At 37.4% G+C, this 24,242-nt stretch overlaps 1 protein-coding gene across 1 annotated transcript in view; it reads right to left on the reverse strand.

Moving 5' to 3' along the window:
• Window positions 1-24,242, reverse strand: part of INPP4B (inositol polyphosphate-4-phosphatase type II B) — a 948,429-nt gene that overhangs the window by 233,748 nt on the left and 690,439 nt on the right. The window contains exon 12 of the mRNA XM_057502657.1: window positions 20,406-20,517. Within this exon, the coding sequence (XP_057358640.1) occupies window positions 20,406-20,517 (112 nt within the window). The remainder of the gene's footprint in view (window positions 1-20,405; window positions 20,518-24,242) is intronic.

Raw genomic sequence — 24,242 nt, forward strand, 5'->3', positions numbered from 1 at the left:
GTAACTTTGGATCAATAAAAAAACAAACCATTTTCTAGATTTTAAGTAAAGGCAACTTAAAATAAAAAATACAGTATGTTAGAAAGATTAAAGATGTTGGCACAAGACGAGAGACTGAGAAACCTCCTCCCAAAACCATATATAATATTAAAATACAGTTAATACAACTAATCCTAAAGAAAGAGCAACAAGAAAGAAGGCTGTGCCAGACTGCATACACCTGGAGAACACAACAAACCTCACAAAAGGGGGTAACGTAAGAAAGCTTTGATCTGGCGGGACCCAAGCCCTTCCCCAACTCCAGCTCACTGGCGGGAGGAAGAGAAACAGGGTGAAGAGTGGATGGAAGCCTAGGACAGCTGAACACCCAGGCCTGGAGATCTTTGGGAGCACAAACCTACACTGCATGGTGTTCTGGAGATTAGTGGGTCTGGAAAACAAGGACAAGCAAAAAACTGGGAGAGATTGACATTCCACCCATGTGTGGAGGATAGAGATCCATATCTGGCTGCTCTGGGACAAAGGAAAGGTGGGTGGTCTGAGAGGCTTCCTAGCAGTGAGAGAGCTGCTGAAGGGACAGGGACAACATGGAGCTTGCTGTGTAGGAGAAGGGATAGGTGGACAAGGTTGGCTGGGCGTGATAGGTCCAGCAGGTTGGAAACTTTCAGGAGATTCAGGTGCTCCATTCCCCAGGCTGGCTACTCAGCTGTGAGATCCCCTACTGTGATACACAGCCTGCTGCACCTTCCTCCTGACTTGCTGGCACAGACTCACAAACTGGCAGTCCCTGCCCTGGCCTCAGGCTACACAGAAAGAGTTCCCACCTATGGAAGTTACAAATGCAAAGCACAGAGGCTTACACCTGTGTGCTTGGCCCACTAGTTCTGATAGTGGAGACAGGCACCACAGCTGGGAAGCAGGAAACAGCACTTACCTCCCTCCAGGCATCAGAGCCACTCCCCTGTAGCCCCCGACATCACTCAAAGAGTTAGGCAACTCCAGAGACTAGAGCTTCTGGGCACTAGAGGGTGCCACATACAAATATGAAACATCAAAGGAACCTGGTTCAAACTAAAATCTCACAAACACCAGGAAAAGACCCAAGTGATATTGAACTCACCAATCTTCCTGAATGAGAGTTCAAAATAAAAATGATAAACGTGCTCATGGAGGTACAGAAAAATATTCAAGAACTCGGATGAAATTAGGATGGAGATTAAATCATTAAAAAATTCCATACCTGAAGTGAAATATACAATGGAGGGATTTAAAAGCAGATTAGATGTAGTAGAAGAGATGGTAAATGGAATAGAAATTAGAAAAGAGGAATAAAAGAAGCTGAGGCACAGAGAGGAAAAAGGATCTCTAGGAATGAAAGAATATTGAGAGAAGTGTGTGACCAATCCAAAAGGAACAATATGCACAATATATGGGTATCAGAAGAAGAACAGAGAGGAAAAGGGATAGAAAGTGCCACTGAGGAGGTAATTGCTGAAAACTTCCCCACACTGGGGAAGGAGATAGTCTCTTAGGCCATGGAGGTGCACAGATATCCTAACACAAGGGACCCAAGGAAGACAACACCAAGATATATAAAATTAAAATGGCAAAGATCAAGATAAGGACAGGCTTTTAAAAGAAGCTAGGGAGAGATAAAATATCACACACAAAGGAAAGCCCATCAGGCTCTCATCAGATTTCTCAACAGAAACCTTACAGGCCAGAAGGGAGTGGCATGAAAATTTAATGCAATGAAACAGAAGGGCTTCAAACCAAGAATACTTTATCTGGCAAGGTTATCATTCAAATTTGAAGGAAGGATTAAACAATTTTCAGATAAGCAAAAGCTGAGAGAATTCACCCCCCAAAAACCATCTCTACAGTACATTTTTGAGGGACTGCTATAGATGGAAGTACTCCTAAGGCTAAATAGCTCTCACTGGGGAAATAAAACCACAGTACACAAAGAAGAACAATTATTTACTAAGCAGATGCAAAATCAAATCAACTACCCCCAAAGTCAATAAAGGGATAGACAAAGAGTACAGAATACATACGCTACCTAACATATAAAGAATGGAGGTGGAAGAAAATGGAGAAAAAAAAAAAAGAACCTTTAGGTTGTGTTTGTAATAGCATACTAAGTGAGTTAAATTAAATTAGACAGATAGTAAGGGAATTACCCTTGAACCTTTGGTAAACTTGAATCTAAAGCCTGCAATGGCAATGAGTATATACCTATTGATAATCACACTAAATGTAAATGTTCTGAATGCACCAATCAAAAGACACAGAGTCACTAAATGGATAAAAAAACAAGACCTGTCTACATACTGCCTATAAGAGACTTGCTTCAAACTCAAAGACATATACAGACTGAAAGTAAAGGGATGGAAAAAGATATTTCATGCAATTAATAGGGAGAAAAAAGCAGGAGTTGCAGTACTTGTATCCAAAAAACTAGACTTCAAAAAAAGAGAAAGTAACAAGAGAAAAAGAAGGACATTAAATAATGATAAAGGGATCAGTCCAATAAGAGTATATAACTATTCTAAATAACTATGTACCCAACATAGGATCACCTACACATGTGAAACAAATACTAACAGAATTAAAGGAGGAAAAAGATTACAATGCATTCATTTTAGGAGACTTCAACACACCACTCACTCTGAAGGACAGATCAACCAGACAAAAAATAAGAGACAGAGGCACTGAACAACGTATTAGAACATATGGACCTAATGGACATCTACAGAACACTCCATCCAAAAGCAACAGGATATGCATTCTTCTCAAGTCCACATGGAACATTTTCAAAAAGAGATCATATACTAGGCCCCAAGAAAAGCTTCAGTAAATTCAAAAATATTGAAATTGAACCAACCAGCTTTTCAGACCACAAAGGTATGAAATTGGAAATAAACAACACAAAGAAAATGAAAAAGTGCACACACACATAGAGGCTTAATAACATGCTACTAAATAATCAATGGATCAATTACAAAATAAAAACAGAGATCAAGCAATATATGAAGACAAATGACAATGATGATTTAACACTGCAAAATCTGTGGGACACAGCAAAGAACATGCTAAAAGGGAAGTATATTGCAATACAGGCCTACCTCAGGAAGGAAGAACAATCCATATGAACAGTCTAAACACACAATTAAAGAAACTAGAAAAATAAAAAGAAACGAGGGCCAAAGTCAGTAGAAGGAGGGATGTAATAAAGATTAGAGCAGAAATAAATAAAATCAAGAATAAAACAATAGAAAAATCAATGAGATGACATGGACCTTATGACTCTTCCTGAAAGGGAGTTCAAAATAAAAATAATCAACATGCTAATGGAGATATGGAAAAATATCCAAGAACTAAGGAATGAATTCCAGTAGGAGATCCAATCATTGAAGAGCACAATGGAGGGTATTAAAAGCAGGTTAGATATGGTGGAGGAGACAATAAATGAAATGGAAACTAGAAAAAAGGAATACAAAGAAGCTGAGGCACAGAGAGAAAGAAGGATATCTAAGAATGGAAGAATACTGAGAGAACTGTGTGAGCAATCCAAAAGGAACATTATTCACATAATAGGAGTGCCAGAAGAAGAAGAGAGAGAGAAAGGGATAGAAAGTGTTTTTGAGGAGGTAATTGCTGAAAACTTCCCCAATCTGGGGAAGGAGATAGTCTCTCAGGCCATGGGGGTGCACAGATCTCCCAACACAAGGGACCCAAGGAAGATAACACCAAGATATATAACAATTAAAATGGCAAAGATCAAGGATAAGGACAGACTATTAAAAACAGCCAGAGAGAGAAATAAGATCACATACAAAGGAAAGCCCATCAGGCTAACATCAGACTTCTCAGCAGAAACATTACAGGCCAGAAGGTAGTGGCATGATGTATTTAATGCAATGAAGGAGAAGGGCCTGGAGCCAAGATTACTTTATCCGGCAAGATTATCATTTAAATTTGAAGGGGGGAATAAACAATTTCCAGATAAGCCAAAGCTGAGAGAGTTTACCACCCACAAACCATCTCTACAGTCTATTTTGGAGGAACTGCTATAGATGGAAGTGTTCCTAAGGATTAATAGCTGTCACCAGAGGTAATAAAACCATAGTAAAAAAAAGTAGAACAGCCAACTACTAAGCACATACAAAGTTAAATTAACTATCTCCAAAGTCAATCAAGAGACAGAAAAAGAATACAGAATACCTAATATATAAAGAATTGAAGAGGAACAAAAAGGGGAAGAAGAAAAAAAGAACATTTAGATTGTGTTTGTAACAGCATATAAAGTGAGTTAGGATAGACTCTTAGATAGTAAGGAAGTTAACCTTGAATCTTTGTAACCAAGAATCTAAAGCCAGCAATGTCAATAAGTACATACATATCGATAATCACCTTAAATGTAAATGGACTGAATGCACCAATTAAAAGACATAGAGTCCCTGAATGGATGAAAAAACAAGACACATCTATATGCTGCCTACAAGAAACTCACTTTCAACCCAAAGAAATACACAGAGTAAAAGTGAGGGGATGGAAAAAGATATTTCATGCACCTAACACAGAGAAAAAAGCAGGAGTTGCAGTATGTATTACACAAATAGACTTCAAAACAAAGAAAGTCACAAGAGACAAATATGAACATTGCATAATGATAAAGGGGTTAATCCAACAAGAAGATATAACCATTATAAATATCTATGCACCCAACACAGGAGCACCCACATAAGTGAAACAAATTCTAACAGAATTAAAAGGAAATAGAATGCAATGCATTCATTTTAGGAGACTTCAACACTCCATTCACTCTGAAGGACAGATCAACCAGACAGAAGATTAGTAAGAAGACAGAGGCACTGAACAACACAATACAAAAGATGGACCTAATAGACATCTACAGAACTCTACACCCAAAAGCAACAGAATACACATTCTTCTCAAGTGCACAAAGAACGTTTTCAAGAATAGATCAGATACTGGGCCAGAAAAAGAGCCTCAGTAAATTCAGAAAGATTGAAATTGTACCAACCAGTTTCTCAGACAACAAAGATATGAAATTAGAAATAAATTATTCAAAGAAAATGAAAAATCCCACAAATACAAGGAGGCTTCACAACATGCTCCTAAATAACCAATTGACCAGTGACCAAATAAAAACAGAGATCAAGCAATATATGGAGACAAATGACAATAATAATTCAACACCGCAAAATCTGTGGGATGCAGCCAAGGCTGTGCTAAGAGGAAAGTATATTGCAATACAGGTCTACCTCAGGAAAGAAGAACAATTTCATATAAGCAGTCAAAATTCACAATTAATGAAACTAGAAAAAGAACAACAAATGAGGGACAAAGTCAGTAGAAGCAGGGACATAATAAAGATTAGAGCAGAAATAAATAAAATTGAGACTAATAAAACAATAGAAAGAATCAATGAAAGCAAGAGCCAGTTCTTTGAGAAAATAAACTAAATAGATAAACCCCTAGCCAGACTTATCAAGAAGAAAAGAGAGTCTACTCAAATAAACAGAATCAGAATGAGAAAGGAAAAATCACTATGGACACCACAGAAATACAAAGAATTATTAGAGAATACTATGAAAAATTACATGCTAACAGACTGGATAACCTAGAAGAAATGGAAAACTTTCTAGAAAAATACAAGCTTCCAAGGCTGACCAAGGAAGAAACAGAAAATCTGAACAGACCAATTACCAGCAATTAAATTGAACTGGTAATCAAAAACCTACCTAAGAGCAAAACTCCTGGACCAGATAGCTTCATCACTGAATTTTATCAAACATTTAGTGAAGACATAATACCCATTCTCCTTAAAGTTTTCCAAAAAATAGAAGAGGAGGGAATACTTCCAAACTCACTCTATGAGGCCAGCATCACTCTAATACCAAAACCAGGCAAAGAAACAAGAAAAAGAGAAAATTACAGAGCAATATCCCAGATGAACATACATGCAAAAATACTCAACAAAATATTAGCAAACTGAATTCAAAAATACATCCAAAAGGTCATCCCTCATGATCAAGTAGGATTTATTCCAGGGGTAGAAGGATGGTACAACATTAGAAAATGCATCAACATCATTCACCACATGAAAAAAAGCAGGTCAAAAAGCACACAATCATCTCCATAGATGATGAAAAAGCATTTGACAAAAGTCAACATCCCTTCATGATAAAAACTCTCAACAAAATGGGTATACAGGGCAAGTACCTCAACATAATAAAGGGCATATATGACAAACCCACAACCAACATTACACTTAACAGTGAGAAGCTGAAAGCTTTTCCTTTAATATAGGGAACAAGACAAAGAAGCCCACTGTCCCCACTTCTATTCAACATAGTACTAGAGGTCCTAGCCACAGCAATCAGACAACACAAAGAAATTAAAGGCACCTAGATTGGCAAGGAAGAAGATAAACTCTCCCTGTTTGCAGATGACATGATATTGTACACTAAAAACCCTAAAGAATCCACCTCAACACTACTAGATCTAATATCTGAATTCAGCAAAATTGCAGGATATAAAAATTAATACACAGAAATCTGTGGCATTCCTATGCACTAACAATGAACTAGCAGAGAGAGAAATCAGGAAAACAATTCCATTCACAATTGCATCAAAAAGAATAAAATACCTAGGAATAAACCTAACCAAGGAAGTGAAAGGCCTATACTCTGAAAACTACAAGACACTCAGGAGAGAAACTTAAGAGGATACCAATAAAAGGAAACACATCCCGTGATCATGGATAGGAAGAATTAATATTGTCAAAATGGCCATCCTCCCTAAGCAATCTATAGATTTAATGCAATTCCTATCAAAATACCAATAGCATTCTTCAATAAACTAGAGAAAATCATCCTAAAATTCATATGGAACCACAAAAGACCTCAAATAGCCAAAGCAACCCTGAGAAGGAAGAATAAAGCAGAGGGAATTATGCACCCCAACTTCAAGCTCTACTACAAATCCACAGTAATCAAGACAATTTGGTACTGGCACAAGAACAGACCCATAGACCAATGCAACAGACTAGAGACCCCTGATAGAAACCCAACCATATATGGTCAATTAACATATGATAAAGGAGCCATGGACATACAATTGGGAAATGACAGCCTCTTCAACAGCTGGTGTTGGCTAAGCCGGACAGCTACATGCAAGAGAATGAAACTGGATTATGGTTTAACCCCATACACAAAAGTAAACTTGAAATGGATTTAGACTTGAATGTAAGTCATGAAACCATAAAACTCTTAGAAGACAACATAGAAAAACATCTCCTGAGTATAAGTATGAGTAACTTCTTCCTGAACCCATCTCCTCAAGCAAGGGAAACAAAAGCAAAAAATAACTTATGGGACTACATCAAACTAAAAAGTTTTTGTATGGCAAAGGATATCATCAACAAAACAAAAAGGCATCCTACAGTATGGGAGAACATATTTGTAAATGACATATCTGACAAGGGGTTAACATCCAAAATATATAAAGAACGTATATGCTGCAACACCCAAAAACCAAATAACCCAAATACAAACAGGCAGAGGATATGAAGAGGCAGTTCTCCAAAGAAGAAATTCAGATAATCAACAGACACATGAAAAGATGCTCCACATCACTAATCATCAGGGAAATGCAAGTTAAAACCACGATGAGATATCACCTCACACTAGTAAGGATGGCCAGCATTGGAAAGACTAAGAACAACAAATGCTGGCAAGAATGCGGAGAAAAGGGAACCCTCCCACACTGCTGGTGGGAATGTAAGCTAGTTCAACCATTGTGGAAAGCAATATGGAGGTTCCTCAAAAAACCAAAAATAGAAATACCATTTGACCCAGAATCCCACTCCTTGGAATTTACCCAAAGAATACAACTTCTCAGATTCAAAAAGACATATGCACCCCTTTGTTTATTGCAGCACTTTTTACAATAGCCAAGATATGGAAGCAACATAAGTGGCCATCAGTAGATGAGTGGATAAAGAAGATATGATACATATACACAATGTAATACTCTTCAGCCATAAGAAAGAAACAAATCCTACCATTTGCAACAACATGGATGGAGCTGGAGGACATTATGCTCAGTGAAATAAGCCAGGCGGAGAAAGACAAATGCCAAAAGATTTCCCTCATTTGTGGAGTATAACAATGAAGCAAAACTGAATGAACAAAACAGCAGCAGACTCAGAGACTCTAAGAATAAACTAGTGGTTACCAAAGTGGAGGGGTGTGGGAGGCTGGGTGGTGAGGGAGAGAGAAGGGGATTGAGGGGTTTTATGTTTAGTACACATGGTGTGGGGGATCACAGGGAGAACTGTGTAGCACAGAGAAGGCACATAGTGAATTTGTGGCATCTTGCTGCACTGATGGAGAGTGACTGCATTGGAGTACAGGTGGGGACTTGACAGTATGGGTAAATGTAGTAACCACATTATTTTTCATGTGAAACCTTCATAAGAGTGTATATCAATCATACCTTAATAAAAAGTTTTTTAAAAAAGAAAAAAAGTAGATTCAATGAAAGCAGGAGCTGGTTCTTTGAGAAAATAAACAAAATAGGTAAACCCCTAGCCAGACTTATCAAGAAATAAAAGAGAGTCTACACACATAAACAGAATCAGAAATAAGAAAGGAAAAATCACTATGGACACCACAGAAATACAAAGAATTATGAGAGAATACTGTGAAAAATTATATGCTAACAAACTGGATAACCTAGAAGAAATGGACAAATTTCTAGAAAAATACAGCCTTCCAAGACTGACCCAGGAAGAAACAGAAAACCTGAACAGACCAATTACCAGCAATGAAATTGAACTGTCAGTCAAAAAACTATATGAGAAAAAAATCCTTATACCAGTTCACTTCACTCCTGAATTTTATCAAGACTTTAGAGAAGACCTAATACCCATTCCCCATTTCCAAAACGTAGAAGAGGGAATACTTCCAAACTCATTTATGAGGTCATCATCACTCTAATACCAAAACCAGGCAAAGACAACATAAAAAAAAGAAATTTACAGACCAATATCCCTGATAAATATACATGCAAAAATACTCAACAAAATATCAGCAAACCGAATTAAAAAATACATTAGAAAGATCATCCACCATGATTAAGTAGGATGTATTCCAGGGATGCAAGGGTGGTACAACATTCGAAAATCCTTCAGAATCATCAACCACATCAACAAAAAGGACAAAAACCACATGATCATCTCCATAGATGCTGAAAAAGCATTCAACATAATTCAACATCCATTCATGATAACAGCTCTCAACAAAATGGGTATAGAGGGCAAGTACCTCAACATAATAAAGGTCATATATGACAAACCCAAAGCCAACATCAGACTTCAGGCTTAATAGCTAGAAGCTGAAAGCTTTTACTTTAAGATCAGGAATTAGACAAGGATGCCCTCTCTCCCCACTTCTATTCAACATAGTTCTGGAGATCCTAGCGATGACATACAGACAACACAAAGAAATAAAAGGCATCCAGATTGGCAAGGAAAAAGTTAAACTATCCCTGTTTGCAGATGACATGATATTCTACATAAACAACCCTAAAGAATTCACTCCAACACTACTGAATCTAATATCTGAATTCAGCAAAGTTGCAGGATACAAAATTAATACACAGAAATCTGTTATATTACTACACACTAATGATGAACTAGCAGAAAGAGAAATCAGGAAAACAATTCCATTCACAATTGCATCAAAAAGAATAAAATACCTAGGAATAAACCTAACCAAGAAAGTGAAAGACCTATACTCTCCAAACTAAAAGATGCTCATGAGAGAAATTAAAGAAGATGCTAATAAATGGAAACACATTCTGTGCTCATAGATAGGAAGAATTAATATTGTTAAAATTGGGCTCCTGTCTAAAGCAATCTACAGATTCAATGCAATTCCTATCAAAATACCAATACCCAAAAAGCAAATAACCATATTAAAATATGTGTGGAGGTTATGAACAGATTCTTCACCAAAGAAGAAATTCAGATGACCAACAGACACATGAAAAGATGTTCCACATCACTAATTATCAGGGAAATGCAAATTAAAACCACAATGAGGTATCACCTCACACCAGTTAGTATAGCCAATGCAGAAAAGACTAGGAATAACAAATGTTGGCAAGGATGTGGAGAAAGGGGAACTCTCCTACACTGCTGGTGGAAATGTAAACTAGTTCAACCATTGTGGAAAGGAATATGGAGGTTTCTCAAAAAACTGAAAATAGCAATACTGTTCGACCCTGGAATTCCACTCCTAGGAATTTACCCAAAGAAAACAACTTCTCAGATTCAAAAAAATGTATGCACCCCCATGTTTATTGCAGTACTATTTACAATAGCAAAGACATGGAAGCAACCTAAGTGTCCATCAGTAGATGAATGGATAAAGAAGATGTGGAACATATACACAATGGAATACTATTCAGCCATAAGCAAGAAACAAATCCTACCATTTGCAACAACATGGATGGAGCTAGAGGGTATTATGCTCAGTGAAGTAAGTCAGGCAAAGACAAATACCAAATGATTTCTCTCATTAGTGGAGTATAACAATGAAGCAAAACTGAAGGAACAAAATAGCAGCAGACTCACAGACTCCAAGAAGGGACTAGGGGTTACCAAAGGGAAGGGGTCGGGGTGGGTGAGTGGGGAGGGAGGGAGAAGGGGATTGTGGGGTATCATGATTTGTGCACATGGTGTGTATGGGATCATGGGGAAGACAGTGTAGCACAGAGAAGACAAATAGGGACTATGTGACATCTTACTATACTGATGGACAGTTACTGCAATGGGGTATGGGGGGGACTCAATAATAAGGGTGAATGTAATAACCACATTGTTTTTCTTGTGAAACTTTCATAAGAATGTATATCAATGATACCTTAATAAAAATAAAATAAAATAAATGCAATATGTTGTAGCATCTAATTATGTAAGGCAAAAGATTTTTGCCTCCAGCAAAACAATATAAATGCTGGCTCATAAAGTATGAGAACTATTTACAAATAAGCTGATCCAGAAATCATATATCTATTAATCCATAAGTAATAGAATAAGTTCATAAGCCTTTACAGAACCAATGCTTCTTTGGGCAAAAAGAGAAGAGACACAGAAGAGCATATTGTCACATTCCTAATGAGTGAACCATGAGTGGGAGTCAATATCCCAGACACTAAGTGTGGGACTGTCCTTCTGCTTCCTATGAAACTGTAACAGAGGAAGCAAAACTCTTCTGAATACATGAGGTTAACAAGAAACCTATTTTCACACAGAGAGACCCCAGCATTGTTTCTTCAAATAACTTCCCTTCTATCTGTAGCCAAAAAGAAAAAAATAAGGAAGGTTCTGGGGGAGGAGGAGAGTCAATTTTCAGAGCAAATACATCAGATATAAATCAATGCAAATAAAAACAAACAATGTATAACCCAGAAAGTTGTTTTAGTAAAGAATTCTAAGGGAAGCTGCAGTCCTTCTGTGATGCGCATGGCTTTGCTCCAGGTACTTCACAGGCTCCACCCTCACCTCCCCAGGACGTGGTATCAGAATTGCTTGGGCTAATTTTTAACTGTTCTATCTGCCTCCCTCCACTCTTCCCCCTCCAGACACTGGCCCCCTTTGAGAATCATGGCCACTGAGGTCACTGTTAATGATGGTACGTACATGCCTCTCAAGCATTTTGAGAAGCAAGACAAATAATTTAAAACATTGATTTAAATGTTACTTTCTGTATTCTTAGTCTATCACTTATTCCACTATTATAAAATTCATCATATTACTCAAAAGACTTCTGATGGGTGGAATAATATGCTTTCATAATTTCTTTAGTGCTTATATTGAGGGTCCTAGTTTATTGAAAGAATGAATAACTGCAAGTAGCTCTTAAAATTTAATGTTCTCTACATCATTTTCCTGACCAACCAGAGGTTAGAAGCAATCCCTTCTTTTAATCCACAGGTATTTTGGAAATATGATTCCCAAATCACTAGAGTAATGTGCCATGACGCTTGGATATACTTACAAGTTTTTATTTCTCCTATTTCCAATACTTCCTCTATTCCTTTCAGACTACATAGGGGTGTTACCATAGACTTCCATAAGCATTATATCCATCATATCAATGTTCTGCATTAGAGTGTATAATAATTATTTACTGCCCAATGAATTCCAATATTCTCAGACTGGTCTTTAATCCTTTCACTATGTGTCAGCAACATCCTTCCACAGAACTAAGTAGATAGCTATGAGCCATCACTCCAAAAGAGGATCACCTACAATGTAACTCACAGAAATGGTTTAGATTCAACCCTTTAGTGTAGATGTCCACAGTTCATGGGGATCAGGCTACTCTCCTGGGAAACTGCTTCCCTGTATGGAGGCAGTCCTGCATCTTCATAATCAAAGACAACTTTCCGTTTCCCAGTAGAAAGCCTGGATTACTTTACCAAATAAATATGCAGATATACAGTTTTAACACATTAAATCTTCCATCTATACTGGTAGGTAGATATTTAGTTCAATTTCAACCTAATAACACTTTTATTTTGCAATATTTTTGAATTTTAAAGCTCTGCTATTCAGAATACTCTCACAATTTAAATCCATGGAGCATAAACAGAAAATATCCAACAGATACTTACTAATAAGTTAATATTTTCATGTTTGGACTCAGGAATTATTTTCTCTACTTGTTCACCTTCTGTGACTCTGTTTAGGTTGAAAGGTTTTTGAAGGCAAGAACCAAATTTATTAATTCCTTATAGCTTGCTTTATTTATTTTTTAAAAGAGTTGATGTTAGAATCATTTTTTTATTGAAGTATCATTGATATATAATCTTGTATTGGTTTCAAATATACAACGCAGTGGTTCCACCAGTTATCCATATTAAATCCTCACCCTGTCTAGTGCAGTTATTTTCTGTCCACATAGGAAGGTGTTACAGAATCCTTCTCCATGCTCTACTACTATCCCATGATCAACTTATATTATGACTGAGAATTTTTGTGCCCCTTTATCCCCCACACTCTCCCCACTCACCCACCCCAACCCTCCCCCTTGGTAACCACCAGTCACTTCTCAGTGTCTCTTAGTCTACTGCTGTTTTGTTCATTTTGTTTTGTTTTGTTTTTGGATTCCACAAATAATTGAAATCATATGGTATTTCTCTTTCTCTGCCTGGCTTATTTCACTAAGCGTAATGCCCTCTGGATCCATCAGTGTTGTTATAGTAGGATTTCTTTTTTATGGCTGAATAATATTCCACTGTGTATATATGTACACCTTTTATTTATCCATTCATCTATTGATGGACACTTAAGTTGCTTCCATATCTTGGTTATTGTAAATAATGTGGCAATAAACATAGGGGTGCATCTGTCTTTTTGAATCAGGGATTTTGTTTTCTTCAGTTAAATTCCTAGAAGTGGAATCATTGGGTTGAATGTTATTTCTATTTCTCGTTTTGGTATAACCAGTGGCTATACCAACTGATATTCCCACCAACAGTGTAGGAGAGTTCCCTTTTTTCCACATCCTCACCAACACTTGTTATTTCTTGTCTTTTGGATAAGGGCCTTTCTAACTGGCGTGAGTTGAAATCTCATTGTGGTTTTGATTTACATTTCCCTGATGATTAGTAATGTGGAGCATCTTTTCATTTGCCTGTTGGCCATCTGTATTTCTTCTTTGGAAAAATGTCTATTTAGGTCCTCTGCCCATTTTTTAATCAGGTTATTTGTTTTTGGGGGTGTTGAGGCATAAGAGTTGTTTATGTATTTTTAATGTTAACCCCTTATCAGATCATTCATTTATGAATATATTCTCCCATACTGTAGGTTGCCTTTTGTTCTGTTTATGGTGTCCAGCTGTACAGAAGCTTTTTAGTTTGATGTAGTCCCACTTGTTCATTTCTGATTTGTTTCCCTTGCCTGAGGAGATGTGTCCAGGAAAAAATTTCTCTATGTTCAAGAGATTTTGCCTATGTTTTCTTCTATGAGTTTTGTGGTTTCATGTCTTACATTGCCTTAGAATCCTTTTTACACAGTACTAGATGCTACAGAGAATGCAAAGATTAAATGGTGTGGAATCTGTGCTTAAGGAGGCTCAAGCTGTATATTCTATTCATTGCTATCATTATGATAGATATTTGCAACATTATACAGTTATATGGTGTGTGTTCTCATTGCAATGACTTCACATTTGTGATTTAAGGAAGAATAAAAAACACAACATACTTTTTGTACCAAACATAGCACCATGAGCCCTTATGTTTTGAATATTTTAGAAAGTGTCATTTGATGGAAAGTGTGGCCAAGGAGAAGAAACATAAGATACATACAATTCCTGGAGCTTAATGGTTTTGAATGTTATCTAATGTATCAACTTGCCATGCACTGGGCTGGAAGAATAGTCAAACTGTAAGGACAATGATCATAAAGCTGTGTATGGATCCATGAAAGACCAAAACTTCTTGGCAAAGCACTTACACATCTGTTAGTTTATTCCCTGTCACTGGTAACTTTTGTCTTTGTATCCTCTCTAGCATCTAGCACAGGGTGAAGACAAAATTACCTTCATATTAACAGATTATTTGTCTGTTTCCCTCTCTTTCTCTTATAAGCATACAGTGGAATTTTTTAGAGGCCCTATTACATGATCACTTGATGGCTAAGGGTATGTGTGCTTGTGTACTTTTCTGTTTTAAACTTTTCTTGTTTGTATTTCTAATATGATAAATGTCTATAGATATAATCCAAATGAGCAAAAGCTCTAATACAGTAAAATCCACATAAATTAAATTTTAAGAGTATAAAAAGGAGAACTGCCATGCTTTTGTGATCACATTCAGTCTCATGGTTTAAACAACATCCAAATATCATCTCATGACTCTCAAACTCCAGCTTGATCAATCCGAGCTGAATTCCAGACCCAGATTTCTAAGTGCTGACATACATTGATGCTGAAGAGGAACTTCAAAGTCAATGTCTCAGATTCGCCTATCCTCCTCCACCTGCTTCTCTCCATTTTCCTTATAAAACAGGCAGTTCTATTCTCTGGCTACCCTTTGCACCTGGAGGCTGGCCACGTTTCACTTTCTCCATTAGTACTGCTGTGATCCAACTCACCTTCATTGCTACTCAGAATCTTTATAACAACCGAGCTTCATTCTCCTGGCCTTGCCTCCTTTTAGGCCTCAACACAGCAGCCAGAACAGTCCTCTTGAAACATGAATCAGATCATCTCACACCTATACTCAAAAACCCTCAACTGTCTTCACATCCAGCTCTGATTCTAACGGCGCACTTGGGAGCACACAGTCTGTATGCCGTTCCATGAATCTGTCCTCCACTCCTACCACTCTCCTCCTCAAACCCCCAGCTTCAGGCACACTGGCCTCCTAGCTGTTACTCCAGCACAATAAGCATGCTGCCACCTTAGGGCCTTGCTTTTGTTACTCCCTCGACCTAGAATTCTGGCTCCTCTCATATTTCTGCATGTCTTGCTTCCTTATTTTCTGCACTTTCCAGCTCAAATACAATATTAGTGGTGAGTTTGTCCTTGGCCATCTGGTATAAAATGGCCACCACCCATGCTCCCTAGTCTTTGCACCTGGTTTCAGTTTCTTCTACAGCCTATAGAGCCATTTGACCAACAATATAGTGTTTATTTTTTTACTGATTACTTCCCTGGAAGGCAGCATCTTTGTCTATTGGGTAAATTACTGAATATCTAGAACCTAGCACAATGCCTAGAACATAGGAGGTCATGCTGTTTGATAAATGAATGATAAATTTTATATGCTTAGAAATATCCCATAGGGTAAGTCAAACGAGCTATATTATCTTCAATTTTATATCTGGTGAAAATATAGGGACAGAACCTTTTGAGACTGGTCCTTAGATACCCAAGATACCTTTCCCCTGACCATGGCTGATTGATGAAAGGCCACTTAAACCACCACTTCAAAGCAATGGGGCAAAATAACCTGAGAAGGGCAGCAGGTCATTAAAATACTAGTTGGTTAGGTTCATAGTCAAAGGAGATGTATTATCACTCCACTTGTACTATCCTTGCCACTGTCATAGTAAGTAAGGCATTTGCCTTCCTTTTGTAGAAATTACCACCACTTGGATCATTAAGACTGTGCCGAATTCAAATATAATATGCATATTAAACAAAAGGGGGAGGCTAGGCCGGAACTGAACTGAACTCAGGTCCTACAAAGCCTCTCCAGAGGATGTCCCTCACCCCACCCTCCTGCCCTGACAGCATGGAGGTACCTCCATGGCACAGCAAAGGGAAGGACTGTGGCTCTCTCAGGCGATCCTGTTGGCTGTTACTTACATGGGTTTTCTCATCTATGACCTGATTTGAAAATTTTTGCTTCCCAGGTCTTTCCCAGAGTAGCATTTTTTTCTTGGCTACTTAACTTCAAAGGTTTGTTTTTTTTATTCTTCCTCTTTCCTTCATAATCCTATACTCTTCCCTCCCTCCTTATTCCAGTCTTTATAGACCAAACAGTTTGTACAGCATTATAGATAGCCAAATATTTTCCCTTTTAGGAGATAATTTTGGATTTTATTTCTTCTAAGTAAAACTGACTTCATTTATTCACTCATTCATTTTTCCTGGCTCTGATCTAAGCACTGGGGTAAAGAAGAGAATAGATAAATATCTTTCCCTTATTAAGTTTAATTCTAGTGAGGGAAATAGATAATAAATGAGATAAATAAGTAAAATACATATATGATGTTGGACAGTGGTAAGTACTAAGGAAAAACAGCACAGAGAAGGTAGACAGAAAGTTTTAGCTAGGCATTGCAAGTTTATGTACAGTGGCAGAGAAGACTGCTCGCAGGTGAAGTTCTGCATAAAGACCAGAAGTAAGTGAGGGAGTGAAGCATAGAGTTGCATAAGGAAAATGCTACAAAGATAGATTGAACAGCCAAGTGCAAGGACTTGAGTTGGAAATGTACCTGTGACGTTCAATGAACAACAAGGAAGATAACATGGTTGGATCAAAGTGAGCAAAAAAGAGGAATAGAGACTGAGGTAAGGGAAGTAACAGGGGCCAGAATCTGTAGGACTTTAAATTAGGTCACTGAAAGGTTCTGGGTTTATATTGTCTGGGAACCAAGAAGCCCTTGGAGGAATGACATGTTCTGAGTTACATTTTAATAAATATTCTGCTGAGAATAGATTATGATTCTGGCCAGGGGTGGGGAGAGAGGGAATCAGGGAGACATTTAAGAAACTACTCTAAAAATCTAGGTGACAGACAATGTTGGCAACAGCGAAGGGGTCACAAGTTGTTGGAATCTGGACTTATTTAGAAGTCAGAATCAACAGGATTTGCTGACACACTGACTATATGAGAGGAAGAAAGGAGTCAAAGATGACTCCAAAATTAAAAAGTTTAGGATACCTAAGGCAGTATTTCACCTAATATATTAGCATTGTTGAGGACAACATTAGGATTTCTTTAATGAGTTCTTAATACTATTATGTAATTTTAACACTTTTTGTTCTATTGCTGTGTATGTATTTATCAAATAAAAGTTTGAACCAGTATAATGTGGTGAATGACCCTCTGCATAAGCCTCCTTTGATGAGAAATTTGTAATAATATGATTAGGAAACAAGTAATTAAATGTATGTGAGAGGAAAGAGTTTGTATTTTCATTTATATTTTATTCCATGCTCTGGTGGTTATGTAAGACTCAAGATTAAAATGTAGCATTTTCTAGAAGAGGTATTGTTATGAATTGAAGTATATTCCTTAAAATTCATATGTTGAAGCCCCAAGACCCAATGTGTCTGTATTTGGATTAAGGGCCTTTTTGGAAGTAACTAAGTTTAAATGGGGTCATAAGGGTAGGGCTTTAATCCTATAGGGCTGGTGTCCTAACAAAAGTGGAAAAAGATACTGGAGCTTGCTTTCTCTTTCTGCCTGAGTGCCAAGGAAAGGCCATGTGAGGACACAGCAAGACATCTGCAAGCCGGGAAGAGAGTTTCACCAGCAATAGAATCATCTGGCACATTGATCTCAGACATCTTAACCTTCCAGAATCATGAGAAAATTAATTTCTGTTATGTAAGCCACTCAGACCATGGTATTTTATTATGTCAGCCCAGGGTGATTAATATAGGTATTAATCTTTTATTTGCTTCAATATACATGAGAGACAACATGTGTCTCTCACCCATATGACTATGGTGCTTAAAGTAGTTCCATTTGTTTCTTTTAGTCTCATGCAAACCAGAGAGAAGGATGTTTTCTTAGAGATAAACTCAATTTCAGTTACTTTTGCTTTTCATATGCATCAGTCACTCACTAACTTCAGGACTTAAATCACCATTAGTAACAGATTGTGCTAATATACTTCATAGGGATTTTGATTTAGCAGATCTACAGAAAGGTTCCTGCATTTGTATTTCTAACAAACACCCCAGATGATTCTGACTCCATTTTGAAAAACACCAAGATAAAGTTATTTCCACACAACTCTTCTAAATATCATGCACGGTGGACCTTACTATGTATTCCTCACTCCAACATGAATATTCCTAGAGATTGCCAACAGAGTGTCAAGTACCTTTATAAAAAAGAAAAATCACAAAAGGTCAAGGTTTGCTAAGAATCCAGACAGCCAACAATGTCTGGTGTGTTTACGGTTTTAGTCAACTTATCACTTGCCCACAGTACCTGCTGACACTGCCACATCTTATTTCTGGAACAACTCAGTTAAGTCTTTAAGTTCACATTCCTAAGTCAGAAATATTATGTAGGACTTTGGTGGGGCATATTCCTGAGTATCAAGTTCTTCAGTTATGAATAGAGCATGATTCAGTTTGTCCCACCTCATAATAGCAATGCAGTAAAGGAGTGAAGGGGTGGGCAAGCTTTGAGGAAAATAGGTTGCTAGTGATAAATTCACAGGAAGGGAATGTAACCCTACTTCGAAATGGGCAGTGTTTCTGCTGCGGGTCTCCAGGCACACTGCCATGGGCTAGGCACGATCATCTGCCTATTTTTGCTCTCAAGTCCCCTGTTCAGCCTCCCATCCTCCCTCCTTAATCCTGACACAAGCATTCATATGTTGGTAACTCATAGAGCCTTCTATAGAGCTTCAAATGAAATGAAACAAGGGTAGACTGCAGGGGCCTAGCCACAGAACAGGGGTCTTGACTACACAAATCCCAAGAGGATCTGCTGCCAACATCACTGTGGCCATGATATTTACAATCAACCTGATTCAAACTTTGGGCCTCCTTGGAATAGTTTCATGATCTGAAATATGTCCTGAGGGATAGTAGGGAAACAGAAAGAACAAGGCTTGACATGGCAGATGAGAACCCAGTGCCTCTTCTGGGACAAGAATAAAATTTTTTGGAAAGGCAGTCATTTTTTTTTGTACAGTTCATTATTTTTTAAGTGTTAGATAAACCCTGTCTCCCATGTAAATGTTTCCTCAGTACCAAAAATAAAATATGTTCCAGATAAGGGCCAATAAGCCAGAAAATAAGCCACAGTGGGTCTTACCATAAAAGAAAAATGCTCACTGATGAAAAGGTATAGACACAAACTCATTTTCCTGAACAAAAACTATATCTTTTGTCTGTCCCCCATGCCTCAATAAAATGGGTAATTGAATATTTAAGAAAGGAATACAGGCTAATACTTATATCAAGTTTCTCTTTCTCAGAGAAAAGAAAGTTGAAAGAAAGTAAAAATCCTGGACACATATTGATAGGCAATGGGGCTTTGTCCTGGGCTTCAGGCTTTGCCTCCGGATGCCATTGCCCCTTTTCCAGAGTCCCTCCACTGTATGTTCTTTCCTGCTTTTCTCACTGCGATTTCAGAAGGCACAAAGTCATTAAATCTGCCTTCCTTCACATCAAAATAAAATCTAAATTCAAATTGCATCTCTTTCCAAAGAGGGTTTTGAGAGTAGACAAGTGGTGACTTTTAGACAAGTGATTCCTCCCAGCATCCGCTATGCATCTCATGTAGGGTTAATTATAGCAGAATGTGACACTGATCAATACTTTTGCTCCAAATGAGAAGAAGCAGCATCAACAGAGGAGCCAGCAGTGAAGAGGAAGCTGTTTCTGAATGGCACATGGCTTTTGCACAGTTGATGAAAATAGGCCCTCTGGTTCAGCGAATGAAACCCACTTCGATGGCACTTCAATTCCAAAACTGATTTCTCATTTAGCTTTTGAATAATGAGATTTCATACCCCACAGAGGTGATGGTGATTAAGACATCAGGCAAAACTGATTATTTATAATTTGATTTGTGTGATGCACTGGCTGAGACCCTACCTTTTGTTCTGGCACATCTGTCGTGATGTGGCTGGCTTCCCCATCCTCGATCTCCCCCATCTTCATGACACTGACTTCTATGGTGCCGACAACTTTGCCACCATCTGATGTTCTGCAACCAAAAAAGGGAAATGGAAAGGTAAGAACCTTCGCTCTCCTTAAAGCTGTTCAAACATATTTGTTTCTGAAAACCACTAACATTGCTATTTACCTTCATTGGTTTTAATTTTAAAAATCTGTTTAAAACACACCAAAATACATTAGTAGTGTTGGGGCTGGTTTCAATTTCAAAAGAAAATTAACCATGGATTTGTGAGGAAAGCACACGGACTGTCAGACAACCTTATGAAGGGAAACTTCCTCCAGATTCTCAGGACTAACCATAAATGTCATGGATTTGTGCCCTATTTGGCGACTCCATATCTCTACACCAGCATAAGCCATGGCTCCTCTGTACCAGTTACATGGGATATTGTGCACAGCCATTATAGAAACTAGAGCTGAGTAAAATAGAAAAGAGTATAAACATCTCTATATTCCTCTATGAATGGACCGTTGGCTACAAAATCTGATTGTGTGCCTTTTCCCTAACACCATTTTTATTTCTAAGAGACTAGTAAAGAAGATTCTCTCTCAGCAAACATAAGAAAGTTAAGGCACGTGCAGAGCAAAATTTAACCACAGAGATCATCTGGTACAATCCACCACTTTTTTGGATAAAGAAACAGAGTGAAAGCGATGGAAGTCTCATCCAAAGTAATGAAGTGATAAAGCAAGGAAACCAGGTTTCTCTCTCCAAGTCTGTTGGTCATTGAACAATTCCTCTCTATTTAATGATGAGGATAATGTTAAGGTTTTTTCAACAGACTGACCTTATAGTAGACAATCATAATAAAGGCTAAAAATAAAACTGACAACTAGCAACCTTTAAGATTCTCTAATTTGCTGAGCAAGAAAATATACAGAATAAATGGTGCCATCATACCACGGAAACACTGTGACATGTAATAACATTTTTCCCTTGAACCTTATTTTGAAAACAGGTAGTCAGCCAACCCCATAAATACGTGTTGTCATAACTTCTAAGCCTAATGGTGTAATATTAGTCATGTGATACTTCCTTTTCTTTATTTGGTCATGTTATTTTCTGAAATTTGTTTTTAATTTTAATCTCAATACAAATGGTGCTTTCTTTCAACCAATTTCTTCTAAATGTCACTGTTTTATTATTAAAGATGTCTGAAAAGAAGAATAGGAAAATTAGTGTAAGTAATTTACCAAAATGTTAGTTAAAATAATGAATAAGCTAAGTGAAAAGGAAACCCAATTATGTTATAAGATCATGGCAAGTACAAATTAAAACACATCTTTTGAATTATGCTGGTAAGGAAACTGAAGTAAGAAAATTCTGCTGACATATACATAGCTACTGTCACAATGTGATAAAATAAAGATGATGTACATGAAAGAAAAGTCATTTATTTGCTAATGAGGGTTTTAAGATGTCTTACTAAGATGTGAACTAAAATGCTTCTTGGTGATTTTTACATCAGTGGAAATTATAATATTGACTCAATAACTTCAAATTAATATGAAAACATGTTCATTACAAAGAAGATGTGTATACAGATAACACCATAATCTATAATTTTGTGAAAAACTATATTAGCTACAATTCTGGGGTGGTTTAAAATAATTCATTATACTATTTTCCACTTGAAAATGACATAATAACTTGTCACAAGCCATGATGTGACATATCCCTATACAATTCTTTAGTACCTGATAGTTAAATAAAGCATTTAATAACAGCTCTCACTGACACTACTCATAACCCATGGTTAACCAGTCTGGCAGCAGCCTGACATTATGTCACAGTACCGTCATTCACCTCACTTCATGTCATCACAGACATGTTATCATTTCCCATCATCAAAGAAGGATGAATACAGTACAATATTTTAAGAGAGAGAGAGACCCTTTTTATATAACTTGTATTACAGTATATTGTTATAATTATTCTTTTACTATTAGTTATTGTTGTTAAGTTTTGACTGTGCCTAATATATGAAATAAACTTTATCATAAGTATGCATGTACAGAAAGAAGGATAGCATATACAGGGTTCAGTACTATTCGTGACTTCAGGCACCTGCTGGGGGTCTTGGAACATATCCCCTGTAGATAAGGGGGGACTCCTGTACACTTAATATTCAACCATGACAACAAGATGGAAGACAAAAAAGGGGAAAATTTCAGCACCACAAACCTACACTCCCTTCTCACTTAGATTTTCAGCATGCATAATATGTGAGTGATTAAGGGTCTTTAAAAATCTGCCTTTAAATTAACTCCCCTAATGTTTCTTAATGAAGTATTCAATCTCACATGCTGAAACAAACAAACATATTTAGAAGACTGAAGAAAGGGGGATGTAAAATGGTTTTCTAACAAAGGGCAATTTAATGACACTCCTCCTCTAAACTTCCTGACCACTTACTGTACCATCCTTAGTAGAGAGGGAAAAAAAAATCTGGAAATGTTAAACAGCAACATGCAAATAACTCCTCCACTTGGAAATGCCACAGAGTTACAAATGAACAAATGACTCTGTAAACATCCGGGGGAAAACCATCATTAGTGCTGCCAGTCTTTGTGAATATAAAGTAGTCCTGGTGTGATGCACAGGGAACATCAGCTTCTGAGAGACATTGTTTGCATTTAACCCATCTAGATATGTAACTGGGAGGTGAAAATCTCACCCAGCAGGGAAAATAAAAGAGGTCATAAGCAAACAAACGGAGATAGTGAGGGAGTGAGTGCACCCTGAGAAGCTTTCTGGTGAACAGTTACCTGCCAATGCTAGACTCACTTAGGACCTGCAGAAGTCAGGTTCAATTTAAGAATGTATAAATAAACACACCTCTGTTCTGGCTGTAATTCACAAATGTCAGAAGCCATATTATACTTACAAAGCAATACTCAAGTAAAACTTTTCAGTGGTTGACATCAATGCTTACACATCTTTGAGTTTAGTCCTGGGTTTTCTCCTCACTTCCCATCCTGAGCTCACCGTCAGCATTCCAGCCATTATTATGGGATTCAACTACCCCGTTTCTGAGGAGCTACTACTATAATTCTGTATTTCCAGTTCTGTCCTGAATTCCTGGTCTAAAACTCCAAATTCTTTTTGCCCTAATACCATTTTACATTCTTTAAGTTTGAAACCTACCTCTTCCTTTCCTCAAACCTCAACTCACATCAGTAGCATATCATTTGCTGAAGACCAAAACCACAGAATAGTCCATCTCTACCTGTGCCATCCCTCTACCTTCCAGTAAGTTACTAAGCCCCCCTGATTATTCCTCTGTAATGTGTTTTACACATGTCCCTTCCCAGTGACAACATCCCAATTAGTTTCATCACCTCTCACTATACCCTTGAAGAACCAACCTATTTCCTGTCTTCCAGTATCTTTCTTTTCCAATTTACACATGTCAGGTTTCCTTCTTAAAGCCCTGCTATTACTATTTTATGTTCTTTCCTCTGTTAAAAATCCTTAGACATTGCCTAATACTTACAGAGAGAGCCTGAAGTATAGCTTATCTTTCAAGATCTCATATCAGGCCTCATCAAAGGTTATGGACAACCCAGGATTTTTGGTTCAAACTAATCCATATCATCACATACCATTAAATAATGGAGTATGGCTTAGTGGAAAGTTCAGTGAACTCTGAGTAACAAAATTATTGGCTATGTGTTGGTTCTTTATAGCAAAAGCTATGTGACCATGAGCAGCTAACTCAGCCTCTATAAAGATTTCCCAGCTATAAAATT

The sequence above is a fragment of the Manis pentadactyla genome, chromosome 5 (assembly GCF_030020395.1).
Source record: "Manis pentadactyla isolate mManPen7 chromosome 5, mManPen7.hap1, whole genome shotgun sequence".
Classification (NCBI taxonomy): Eukaryota; Metazoa; Chordata; class Mammalia; order Pholidota; family Manidae; genus Manis; species Manis pentadactyla.